The sequence below is a fragment of the Lampris incognitus genome, chromosome 10 (genome assembly GCF_029633865.1).
Source record: "Lampris incognitus isolate fLamInc1 chromosome 10, fLamInc1.hap2, whole genome shotgun sequence".
In the NCBI taxonomy this organism is placed as follows: domain Eukaryota; kingdom Metazoa; phylum Chordata; class Actinopteri; order Lampriformes; family Lampridae; genus Lampris; species Lampris incognitus.
Genome location: NC_079220.1, coordinates 1,103,493 through 1,116,962, shown reverse-complemented (window position 1 = coordinate 1,116,962; position 13,470 = coordinate 1,103,493). Strand labels below are relative to the sequence as shown.

General features: G+C 45.3%; 1 protein-coding gene across 1 annotated transcript in view; it reads left to right on the top strand.

Moving 5' to 3' along the window:
• The window catches only part of LOC130119133 (integrin alpha-3-like), a 143,917-nt gene that overhangs the window by 40,834 nt on the left and 89,613 nt on the right, over positions 1–13,470 (top strand). Inside the window, exons 6-9 of the mRNA XM_056287550.1 lie at positions 3,176–3,193; positions 8,025–8,112; positions 9,210–9,302; positions 11,192–11,251. Coding sequence (XP_056143525.1) covers positions 3,176–3,193; positions 8,025–8,112; positions 9,210–9,302; positions 11,192–11,251 — 259 coding nt within the window. The remainder of the gene's footprint in view (positions 1–3,175; positions 3,194–8,024; positions 8,113–9,209; positions 9,303–11,191; positions 11,252–13,470) is intronic.

The window sequence follows — 13,470 nt, the reverse complement described above, 5'->3', positions numbered from 1 at the left end:
TCTCCCCAGCAACACCCTCCAGCTCTTCCTGGGGGACCCCAAGGCGTTCCCAGGCCATATTGGCCATGTAGTCCCTCCAGCGAGTTCTGGGTCTACCCAGGGGTAGACCCTGAACTCTTCTTCTCCCAGTTGGACAAGCCCGGAAAACCTCCAAAAGGAAGGTGCCCAGGAGGCATCCTAATCAGATGCCCGAACCATCTCAACTGGTTCCTTGCAACATGAAGGTGCAGCGGCTCTACTCCGAGCTCCCTTTGGATGTCCGAGCTCCTCACCCTATGGAGGAAGCACATATCAGCCACTCTTATCTGCAATTTAACCCTTACGGTCACTACCCAAAGCTCATGACCATAGGTGAGGGTTGGAACGAAGATTGACTGGTAAATTGAGAGCTTTGCTTTCCAATTCTGCTCCCTCTTCACCACAACGGTCCAGTACAACGTCCGCATTACTGCTGATGCTGCACCAATCCACCGGTCAATCTCTCGCTCCTTCCTACCCTCACTTGTGAACAAGACCCCAAGATACTTGAACTCCTTCACTTCAGGCAACAACTCATCCCCTACCCGGAGGGAGCGATCCACCATTTTCCGGTAGAGAACCATGGCCTCAGACTTGGAGGTGTTGACTCTCATCCCAGCCAATTCACACTCAGCTGCAAACCGCCCCAGTGCTCACTGGAGGTCACGTTCTGATGAAGCCAACAAAACCACATCATCTGCGAAGAGCAGAGATGCAATTCTGAGATTCCCCAAACGGACACACTCTTCACCTTGGCTGCGCCTTGAGATCCTGTCCATGAATATCACAAACAGAATCGGAGACAAGGCATCTGGGTAGTGTAGCGGCCTATTCCGCTGCCTACCAACACAGGGATCACCTGTTCAAATCCCCGTGTTACCTCCGGCTTGTTCGGGCATCCTTACAGACACAATTGGCCGTGTCTGCGGGTGGGAAGCCGGATGTGGGTATGTGTCCTGATCTCTGCACTAGCTAGCTCCTCACGTCAGTCACGGGCACCTGTTCAGGGGGGAGGGGGAACTGGGGGGAATAGTGTGATCCTCCCACGCACTACGTGCCCCTGGCGAAACTCCCCAGTGACAGGTGAAAAGAAGTGTCTGGTGACTCCACATGTATTGGGGGAAGCATGTGGTAGTCTGCAGCCCTCCCTGGATTGACAGAGGGTGTGGAGCAGAGACTGGGACGGTTCGGAAGAGTGGGGTAGTTGGCCGGATACAATTGGGGGGAAAAATTAGAGAGAAAAAAAGAAAGAAAAAAAACAATCGTAGACAAGGGACAACCTTGGCAGAGTACGACACCCACCGAAAACGTGTTTGATTTGTGCTGAGAATGCGGACACAACTGTGACTTTAGTTATACAAGGACAGGATGGCTTGTAGCAACTGCCCTGGTACCCCATACTCCCACAGTACCCCCCACAAAGTGCCCCGGGGTACATGGTCATAAGCCTTCTCCAATTCCACAAAACACATGTAGACTGGCTGGTCAAACTCCCATGCCTCCGTCGGCACTTCCGCAAGGGTAAAGAGTTGGTCCGTTGTTCCACGGCCAGGACGGAATCCGCATTGTTCCTGCTGGATCTGAGGTTCGACAATCGGTCGGAGCCTCCTTTCCAGCACCCTAGAGTAGACTTTGCCGGGTAGGCTGAGCAATGTGATGCCCCAATAATTGGAGCACACCTTCCGGTCCCCTTTTTTAAATATAGGAACCACCACGCCAGTCTTCACTCCACAGGTACTGTCCCCAACCTCCACGTGACACTGAAGAGGCATGTCAGCCAAGACAGCCCAACAATGTCCAGAGTCTTCAGCATCTCAGGGTGAATCCCATCCACACCTGGCGCCTTGCCAACAAAGAGCTTCTTAACTACCTCAGAGACCTCTGCCAAGGATATGGGTGGGGCTTCTCCTGAGTCTTCAGAATCTACCTCCTCCACTGAGGATGTGTTAGCCGGGTTTAGGAGCTCCTCAAAGTGTTCTTTCCACCACTTGACAACATCCCCAGTCCAGGTAAGCAGGTCCCCTTCCTGGCTGAACACAGCCTGAGTCAAGCCCTGCTTCCCCTTCCTGAGTTGCCGGATGGTTTGACAGAACTTCCTTGAGGCCAACCAAAAGTCCTCCTCCATAGACTCGCCGAACTCCTCCCACACCCGAGTTTTTGCTTTTGCAACTGCCGAAGCCACAGCCCCTCTGGCCTCCCAGTACCTGTCTGCTGCTTCAGGAGATCCCTGGGCTAACCAAGCCCGAAAGGCCTCCTTCTTCAGCCTGACGGCTTCCCTCACCACCGGTGTCCACCAGTGGGTTCTTGGGTTGCTGCCTCGGCAGACACCGATGACCTTTTGACCACAGCTCATACCTGCTGCATCTGGGGCCTCCACCAGCCATTCCCAGTTCACCCTGTTTTGGTTTGCCAGGTCTGTCCGGCAGCCTTCCCCGCCATCTGATCCAACTCACCACCAGGTGGGGATCAGTTGACAGCTCTGCTCCTCTCTTCACCTGATTGTCCAAAACATATGGCTGTAGATCTGATGATACAACCACAAAGTCTATCATCAATCTTCGGCCTGAGGTGTTCTGGTACCAAGTACACTTATGAACTACCTTATGTTCGAACATGGTGTTTGTTATTGCCAATCCATGACTCGCACAGAAGTCCAATAACAAGGCACCACTCGGGTTCTGATCGGGGAGGCCGTTCCACCCAATCACATCCCTCCAGGTTTCTTCATCATTGCCCACGTGAGTGTTGAAGTCCCCAGCAGAAATACATAGTCTCTAGGTGGAACCCTATCCAGAACACCACCCAGAGACTCCCAAGAAGGCTGGATACTCCAAACTGCTATCCAGTGCATAAGCACACACAATGGTCAGAGCCTTCCCCCCCAGTGACTCATTGTCGTATAGAGGCGATCCTCTCATTCCACAGGGAGAACTCCAACACGGTGGTGCTCAACCGGGGTCTTGTGGTTATCCCCACACTTGCCTGGCCCCTGTCACCTTGGTCAACTCCGGAAAAGTAGAGTCCAGCCACTCTCCAGGAATTTGGTAACAGAGCCCATGCAAATTGTGGAGATGAGCCCAACTATATCTAGTTGGTACCGCTCCACCTCCTACACTCAGGCTCCTTCCCTGCCAGAGGTGACATTCCACATCCTGAGGACCAGTCGGCACCGGAAGTTGGCACGCCCTGGTCCCCATATTTTCCTGCATTGCACCTTACCCCAGTGCTCATTCCAGCAGGTGGTGGGTCCACGGGGGGACATTGTCTATCATAATCTCTCTTTTTTTTTCAGGGAGCTAAACTTTCGAAAAATTTTGTCTTACTGTGTTACTGGATTATTGTGATTCATACATTTTGGAAAGGAGCGCTTGGGAGCAATACAGCAGGATAGGGAGACGGTCTCAATGTTATAGACCAAGCTGCCAATCTGATAATCTACACTATGAGAAATTCCCTGACTAAACATATTAAATAAACTAGTTGACTCCACATCCACACTGGATTTAAAACTAGCACGCTCTCTAATCACCCCAACCTGCTATATGATGATTCCCTAGTGTCAACGTAAACACAGATAGCTTCTATATTGCTAGACAAAAGAGCGGTGCCGTCCCCAGTGGGGTGAATGCCGTCCCCAGTAGGCTGAATGCCGTCCACTTTCAGCAGGTAAGAGTGGCCCCAGAAAGAAGGCCAGTTATCAACAAAACCGAATCCCTGCTCATTACAGTGAGGAGCCAGCCAGCGGTTCATTGAGGTGAGCCTGCTGTAAATCTCATCATTACTCCTCACAGGTAAGGGACAGAGACAGTTAATCAATGCCGACACATCTTTCTGGCAAACTCAAGTATCCTGACTTGGCTGGCTTTTGTGATCTCTGATCAGCAGTACAAATGAAGATTTTATGGCAGAATATAGAGAAGAAAATGTAAGAGAATAAACAGCAGTTATCGATCTCAAGACTGACTCTCACAAAGGCAGAAGCCAGAAACAGCTGGCAGACTATATTAATGTTATTTACTTATATTAATTAATATTAATAATTACATGATTAATTTTGCTATTATATTACATACATTATTACATTTTGCTATATTATATATATATTATATACATAGTTACATTTTGCTATATTATATATATTATATTTGATATATATTAAGCTTATTCCTGAGGATATTAGTATATTCCTGGAGATTGTTGTATTGGGTTGTTATTCTGTGTAAGGACATTGAGAGCCACTAAACCATAGTGAAATTCCTTGTATGTGTAAACATACTTGGACAAATAAAATGATTCTGGGTGTTACTGATTAACACAAAGTAAACGAGTCAGATTTTTAAAAGCACAAGTGCCAGATCGGCCGAGTGGTTCTGTTGCTGTTTGTCTCAGTGAACCATAAAGCCATTTCTACTGAAGGACTGTCTTTCCACTCGCTACCTGTCTATCTGAGTCCATTTGGCTGGATCTGGGTTGATGTGTTGTCCTTACCCTGAACACTTAGGGACAGAATAATACCGGCAGAAATAATACAAGCATAAATAATGCAGGTAGAAAAAATGCAGGCAGAAAAATCTACTACTACTTTCGGCTGCTCCCATTAGGGGGCGCCACAGCGGATCATCCGTTTCCATCTCTTCCTGTCCCCTGCATCTTCCTCTGTCACACCAGCCAACTGCATGTCCTCCCTCATCACATCCATAAACCTCCTCTTTGGCCTTCCTCTTCTCCTCTTCCCTGGCAGCTCCATATTCAGCATCCTTCTCCCAGTATACCCAGCATCTCTCCTCCACACATGTCCACACCATCTCAGTCTTGTCTCTCTTGCTTGTCTCCAAACTGTCCAACCTGAGCGGTCCCTCTAATATACTGGTTCCTAATCCTGTCCTTCTTCATCACTCCCAGTTAAAATCTTATCATCTTCATCTCTGCCACCTCCAGCTCCACCTTCTGTCTTTTCATCAGTGCCACTGTCTCCAAACCATATAACATAGCTGGTCTCACTACCATCTTGTAAACCTTCCCTTTAACTCTTGCTGGTACCCTTCTGTCACACATCACTCCTGACACTCTTCTCCACCCACTCCACCCTGCCTGCACTCTCTTCTTCACCTCTCTCCTGCACTCCCCGTTACTTTGGACAGTTGACCCCAAGTATTTAAACTCATACGCCTTCGTCACCTCTACTCCTTGCATCCTCACCATTCCACTGTCCTCCCTCTCATTCACGCATAGGTATTCCGTCTTGCTCCTACTGACTTTCATTCCTCTTCTCTCCAGTGCATACCTCCACCTCTCCAGGCTCTCCTCCACCTGCACCCTACTCTCACTACACATCACAATGTCATCTGCAAACATCATCGTCCATGGAGACTCCTGCCTGATCTTGTCCGTCAACCTGTCCATCACCACTGCAAACAAGAAAGGGCTCAGAGCTGATCCTTGATGTAATCCCACCTCCACCTTGAACCCATCTGTCATTCCAACCACCCACCTCACCATTGTCACACTGCCCTCATACGTATCCCGCACCACTCCTACATACTTCTCTGCAACTCCTGACTTCCTCATACAATACCACACCTCCTCTCTCGGCACTCTTTTATAAGCTTTCTCTAAATCTACAAAGACGCAATGCAACTCCTTCTGGCCTTCTCTATACTTCTCAATCAACATTCTCAAAGCAAACATCACATCTGTGGTGCTCTTTCATGGCATGAAACCATACTGCTGCTGCTGCTGATCAACACCTCTCCTCTTAACCTAGCTTCTATTACTCTTTCCCATATCTTCATGCTGTGGCTGATTGTCACCTCTCCTCTTAACCTAGCTTCTATTACTCTTTCCCAAATCTTCATACTGTGGCTGATCAACTTGCTACAGTTCTGCACATCACCCTTGTTCTTGAAAATCGGTACCAGTATGCTTCTTCTGCACTCCTCAGGCATCCTCTCACTTTCCAAGATTGTGTTAAACAATCTAGTTAAAAACCCACTGCCATCTCTCCTAAACACCTCCATGCCTCCACAGGTATGTCATCAGGACCAACTGCCTTTCCACTCTTCATCCTCTTCATAGCTGCCCTCACTCCCTCCTTGCTAATCCACCGCACTTCCTGATTCACTATCCCCACATCATCCAACCTTCTCTCTCTCTCATCTTCTTCATTCATCAGCCCCTCAAAGTACTCCTTCCTCCTTCTCAGCACACTCTCCTCGCTTGTCAGCACATTTCCATCTCTATACTTGATCGCCCTAACTTGCTGCACATCCTTTGCAGCTTGGTCCCTCTGTCTAGCCAATCGGTACAAGTCCTTTTCTCCTTCCTTAGTGTCTAACCTGTCATACATTCACCATACGCCTTTTCCTTTGTCTTTGCCTCTTTCTTCGCTTTACGCTGCGTCTCCTTCTACGCCTGTCTACTTTCTTCATCTCTCTGACTATCCCACTTCTTCTTTGCCAACCTCTTCCTCTGTATAATTTGCTGTACTTCCTCATTCCACCACCAAGTCTCCTTGTCTTCCTTCCTCTGTCCTGATGACACACCAAGTACCTTCCTAGCTGTCTCCCTCACTATTTCTGCAGTGGTTTTCCAGCCATCTGGCAACTCTTCACTACCACCCAGTGCCTGTCTTAACTCCTCCCTGAACTCCACACAACAGTCTTCCTTCTTCAACTTCCACCATTTGATCTTCTGCTCTGTCTTCACTCGCTTCCTCTTCTACAGGTAGAAAAATGCAGGCAGAAAAAAATACAGGTAGAAATAATACAGGCGGAAATAATACAGGCAGAAATAATACAGGTGGAAATAATACAGGCAGAAATAATACAGGCGGAAATAATACAGGCAGAAATAATACAGGTAGAAATAATACAGGCAGAAATAATACAGGTAGAAATAATACAGGCAGAAATAATACAGGCAGAAATAATACAGGTAGAAATAATACAGGCAGAAATAATACAGATAGAAAAATACAGATAGAAATAATACAGGCGGAAATAATACAGGTCACAGCAAGGTGGCATAGTGGTTAGTGCGGTTGTCTCACAGCAAGAAGGTCCTGGATTCGAGCCCTGGGGAAGTCCAACCTTGGGGGTCAACTGGGGTCGTCCTCTGTGTGGTGTTTGCATGTTCTCCCTGTGTCTGTGTGGGTTTCCTCCGGGGGCTTCGGTTTCCTCTCACAGTCCAAAGACATGTAGGTCAGGTGACTCAAAGACATGTAGGTCAGGTGACTCAAAGACGTGTAGGTCAGGTGAATTGCCCATACTAAATTGTCCCTAGGTGTGATTGTGTGTGTGTGTGTGTGTGTGTGTGTGTGTGTGTGTGTGTGTGGGCCCTGTGTGATGGTCTGGCGGCCTGTCCAGGGTGTCTCCCCGCCTGCCGCCCAATGACTGCTGGGATAGGCTCCAGAATCTGCCACCCTGAGAGCAGGATAAGCAGTTCAGATGATGAATGGGTGGATGGATAATACAGGTAGAAAAACACAGGCAGAAAAAATACAGATAGAAATAATACAGGCAGAAAAATACAGGTAGAATAATACAGGCAGAAAAATACAGATAGAAATAATACAGGCAGAAAAATACAGGTAGAATAATACAGGCAGAAAAATACAGGTAGAATAATACAGGCAGAAAAATACAGGTAGAATAATACAGGCAGAAAAATACAGGTAGAATAATACAGGCAGAAAAATACAGATAGAAATAATACAGGCAGAAAAATACAGGTAGAATAATACAGGCAGAAAAATACAGATAGAAATAATACAGGCAGAAAAATACAGGTAGAATAATACAGGCAGAAAAATACAGGTAGAATGATACAGGCAGAAATGACAGAACACCTGAGACAAGAGTGTATCTTTGTATTAATGCTTGGTTTTAATATAGAGGGTGTGTGTGTGTGTGTGTGTGTGTGTGTGTGTGTGTGTGTGTGTGTGTGTGTGTGTGTGTGTGTGTGTGTGTGTGTGTGTATTTTTTAACAGCCATCTTGGACAGTTGAAGGATGAGGTTATGTGTAATGTGGGAATTTCTGCAGCTATCACACAGACTGAGATCATCGTGGGGTCTCCAGGCAGCTACGAATGGCAAGGTAGCACTTTATTCTATTCTGTCCTTGTAGTCTAGTTAGTCTACTATATTTTAGAGTAGTCTACTATAGTCTAGTTAGTCTGGTATAGTCTAGTTAGTCCAGTATGGTTTAGTATAGTCTAGAATAGTCTAGTGTAATCTACTGTAGTCTAGTTAGTCTAGTATAGTCTAGTATAGTCTACTTAGTCTAGTTTGGTTTAGTATAGTCTAGTGTAGTCTAGTATAGTCTAGTTAGTCTAGTAAAGTCTAGTACAATTTAGTGTCGTGTAGTCTAGTATAGTATAGTCTAGTGTAGTCTAGTTAGTCTAGTATTTTCTAGTTAGTCTAGTATAGTCTAGTGTAGTCTAGTTAGTCTAGTATTTTCTAGTTAGTCTAGTATAGTCTAGTATAGTTTAGTATAGTCTACTTAGTCTGGTTTGGTCTAGTATAGTCTAGTGTAGTCTAGTATAGTCTAGTTAGTGTAGTAAAGTCTAGTACAATTTAGTGTAGTCTAGTGTAGTCTAGTATAGTATAGTCTAGTAGTGTAGTCTAGTTAGTCTAGTATAGTCTAGTATAATCTAGTTAGTCGAGTATAGTCTAGTGTAGTTTAGTCTAGTACAGTGTAGTCAAGTGTAGTGTAGTATAGTGTAGTCTAGTATAGTCTAGTTAGTTCAATATAGTCTGGTATAGTCTAGTTAGTCTAGTATAGTTTAGTGTAGTCTAGTATAGTGTACTGTAGTCTAGTGTAGTCTAGTGTAGTCTGGTATAGTCTGGTATAGTATAGTATAGTATAGTTTAATGTAGTATAGTATAGTATAGTCTAGTGTAGTATAGTATGTATAGTCTAGTAGTCTAGTGTAATCTAGTGTAGTATAGTATAGTCTAGTATAGTATAGTATAGTGTATTCTAGTATAATCTAGTATAGTCTAGTCTAGTATATTCTAGTATAGTATATTCTGCTATTGTCTAGTGTATTATAGTCTAGTATAGTCTAGTATATTCTACTATTGTCTAGTGTAGTATAGTCTAGTATAGTCTAGTCTACACTGCTTTGCCTTGCTCTGTGCGACTCTTGCTGGCCCAGTTTTCAACTGCTTGTGTGTGTGTGTTTTTTTCAGGTAATGTTCATGTATCATGGATGAATCCAGATGTTCTGTATGACACGCAACAGAGTTCCTTCCCCAACCTGGATCGGAGGCACATTTATATAGGTACATATTAACCTTCATGTGTTCTTACTTACCAGACGCTTTTATCCAAAGTGACTTAACATGTCAGCCATTACCACGTGACTTCCTGTTTAACACATGTCTTAAGGGCACAGCATAATTCTCGTATTGTCAAGAGTTCACTTTATGTGAAGTGTAGTCAGTGTAGGTGAACAACATACACATCACAAATAGTCCATCCATCCATGAACCAAGCCTCTTATCCCAATTGGGGTTGTGGGATGCTGAGCCTATCCCAGCAGTCATTGGGCGGTAAGCAGGGAGACACCCTGGACAGGCAGCCAGGCCATCACAGGGCCGAGTCATTCACACCTAGGGACAATTTATTACGGCCGATTCACCTGACCTACATGTCTTTGGACTGTGGGAGGAAACCCACGCAGACACGGGGAGAACATGCAAACTCCACACAGAGGACGGACCAGGACCACCCCCAAGGTTGGACAACCGCGGGGCTCGAAACCAGGACCTTCTTGCTGTGAGGCGACTGTGCTAACCACTGCGCCATCGTGCTGCCATCATGAATAGTGACATGAATAGTTGAACTGAGCTACAAATTATCTGGATGCCACAAATCCATGTCATCCATGTTCAGAGACCATTTGTGCATTAACGTAGACCTGCAAGAGGAAAGTTTATAGGGCTTTCTTGAATGAAGTCAAAGAGTCTGTAGCTGTGCCCCAAATTACTCTCTCTCTGCTATGTCCTGCATGATATTCAACTTCCTGTTTTGTTTGAGTGTCCGCATTCTAATGGTAAACTTCACTCAGTGTATAGTACTATGCAGTGGCGATGGACAGGTTGACGGACAAGATCAAGCAGGAGTCTCCGTGCGTGGACGATGATGTTCGCGGATGACATTGTGATGTGTAGTGAGAGTAGGGTGGAGGTGGAGGAGAGCCTGGAGAGGTGGAGGTATGCACTGGAGAGAAGAGGAATGAAAGTCAGTAGGAGCAAGACAGAATACCTGTGTGTGAATGAGAGGGAGGACAGTGGGATGGTGAGGATGCAAGGAGGAGAGGTGATGAAGGTGTATGAGTTTAAATACTTGGGGTCAACTGTCCAAAGTAACAGGGAGTGCAGGAGAGAGGTGAAGAAGAGAGGGCAGGCAGGGTGGAGTGGGTGGAGAAGAGTGTCAGGAGTGATGTGTGACAGAAGGGTACCAGCAAGAGTTAAAGGGAAGGTTTACAAGATGGTAGTGAGACCAGCTATGTTGTATGGTTTGGAGACAGTGGTGCTGATGAAAAGACAGGAGGTGGAGCTGGAGGTGGCAGAGATGAAGATGATAAGATTTTCACTGGGAGTGATGAAGAAGGACAGGATTAGGAACCAGTACATTAGAGGGACAGCTCAGGTTGGACGGTTTGGAGACAAAGCAAGAGAGACAAGATGGAGATGGTTTGGACATGTGTGGAGGAGAGATGCTGGGTATACTGGGAGAAGGATGCTGAATATGGAGCTGCCAGGGAAGAGGAGAAGAGGAAGGCCAAAGAGGAGGTTTATGGATGTGGTGAGGGAGGACATGCAGGTGGCTGGTGTGACAGAGGAAGATGAAGAGGACAGGAAGAGATGGAAACGGATGATCCGATGTGGCGCCCCCTAATGGGAGCAGCCGAAAGTAGTACTAGTAGTCGTAGTAGCTGTGTGTGTGTGTGTTATTATTGGTATTTACAAATAAAGTAATCTATAAATCTAGTCTATGATAATATCTATCTATAATTATTCAGTTTCAATTTCTGGATCAGTATAATAATAAGATGTGTGTGTGTGTGTGTGTGTGTGTGTGTGTGTGTGTGTGTGTGTGTGTGTTTGTGTGTGTGTGTGTGTGTGTGTGTGTGTGTGTGTGTGTGTGTGTGTGTGTGTGTTTGGAGGTTATTCTGTTGCCCAGGCTGACCGCTTGCTGAGTCGGGATGTTGTAACCATAGTAACAGGTAACAGCATGGTCCTGATGTAACCCCACTAACATTGATCACTATTATATATCAGATGGACAGATGGATATATTGATACATTACTACCCTGATGTATATTACCGAAGGTTGAATCAGTTCATCTGGACACTGTTTATTTATGGATACATTTTATCTCATCTAAGTGAGCTCTTCAGTCTCACCTGACTGCAGGTACCCCCACCCTTATAAACAATACTGTGACTGCAGGTACCCCCACCCTTATAAACAATACAGTGACTGCAGGTACCCCCACCCTTATAAACAATACAGTGACTGCAGGTACCCCCACCCTTATAAACAATACAGTGACTGCAGGTACCCCCACCCTTATAAACAATACAGTGACTGCAGGTACCCCCGCCCTTATAAACAATACTGTGACTGCAGGTACCCCCACCCTTATAAACAATACAGTGACTGCAGGTACCCCCACCCTTATAAACAATACTGTGACTGCAGGTACCCCCACCCTTATAAGCAGTACAGTGACTGCAGGTACCCCCACCCTTATAAACAATACAGTGACTGCAGGTACCCCCACCCTTATAAGCAATACAGTGACTGCAGGTACCCCCACTCTTATAAGCAATACAGTGGCATAACAACCCAAACCAAGGATCAGTTTCATATGCAAATTGTGGTGACCATTAACCAGAGCTACAGTGGTCATGTGTACTATTCACATAGGGTTTGGGAATAGTTGCTATCACAGCATTATAAGATGTTGACAGATGTACTCTTATGGTTACTCTTAAGCTAATAATCATTCCTACCACCGGTGGTGGTGAAATGTGCAATGAAGTACCTAATAATCTACAGACCCGAACATCTAATGTTATCAATAATGTGACCACATATCGTCCAAAGTGTTGGTCATCAAAATTGTCAACAAGTTGTATAATTCCAGTTCATCTGTCACCTACTGGTAGCGCTACAGTTCTGTCTACTACTGATCACTTCCACAAGATGCTTAAATTTGGTTTTATAAATATCAGATCACTGTCTACCAAAGACTTACTAATAAATGATCTGATTTGTTTTTTTTTTAAATTTATTTCTGATTTTTCCCTTTTTCCTCCCAATTTAGTGGCCAATCGATTCCTATTTTAGTTCAAACACCCACCCTCGTACTGCATGCGTTCACCAACAGCATCTCTCCGGCCAGCAGTCTGGAAGGAGACGCCTCGCCACTTCCGGGACAAGGCGACTCCAGGCCTCGCCGCTGCTTTTTCCGACACACACAGAGACGCATTCATGTGACCAACACAAGCCGACTCCGCCCCCCTCCCCAAGACAGCGTTGCCAATTATTGCTGCTTCATCAATTCCGGCCATAGTCAAATCTGACTGACAATTAATAAACATAACCTCAGATTTCTCTTTGACACTGTATCTAAACTTACTAAAAAGCAGTCGTCTATTAGCTGCTCACCATTCACAGCCCATGAATTTCTAGATTTTTTCTGCAATAAGGTTGATGAGATCTTAAACAAAATTAGTTGTTCAACTCCATCTACTCCTGCAGATCCTGTGTTACTAAATTCATATCTACACAATGAGTCACTGACAGTTCCAGTTATTACAGCTTTTGAGACTATCTCTCTTGATACCTTGATTAAGCTTGTGTCAGCTTCTAAACCAACTGCTTGCCTACTTGACCCCTTACCAGCAAAACTTTTTAAAGACCTCTGGCCTTTTCTTGGACCTACAATGCTAGACATGGTTAATTTATCACTTACTACTGGCATTGTTCCCAGCAGTTTTAAGACAGCTGTGGTTAAACCTCTACTTAAAAAACCACACCACGATCCAGGGTCTATTAATAACTATCGGCCAGTCTCTAATCTTCCATTCTTCTCTAAAGTACTAGAGAGAGTTGTGTATCAACAACTTTTGACCCATATAAAAGAAAACCATCTATATGAACCTTTTCAGTCGGCTTTCAGGCCCTGTCACTCCACTGAAACTGCTCTGACCAGAGTGGTAAACGATCTTCTACTGGCGATCGACTCTGATTCCACTTCAGTGCTTCTACTACTGGACCTCAGTGCAGCCTTTGACACCATTGATCACTGTATACTTTTAGGTAGATTAAATTGTAATTGTGATGTCTCTGGCTTAGCTCTCTCTTGGCTTAAGTCCTACTTCTCTGGAAGAACACATTGTGTCTGCTATAGAAATATTATGTCAGCATTCTCT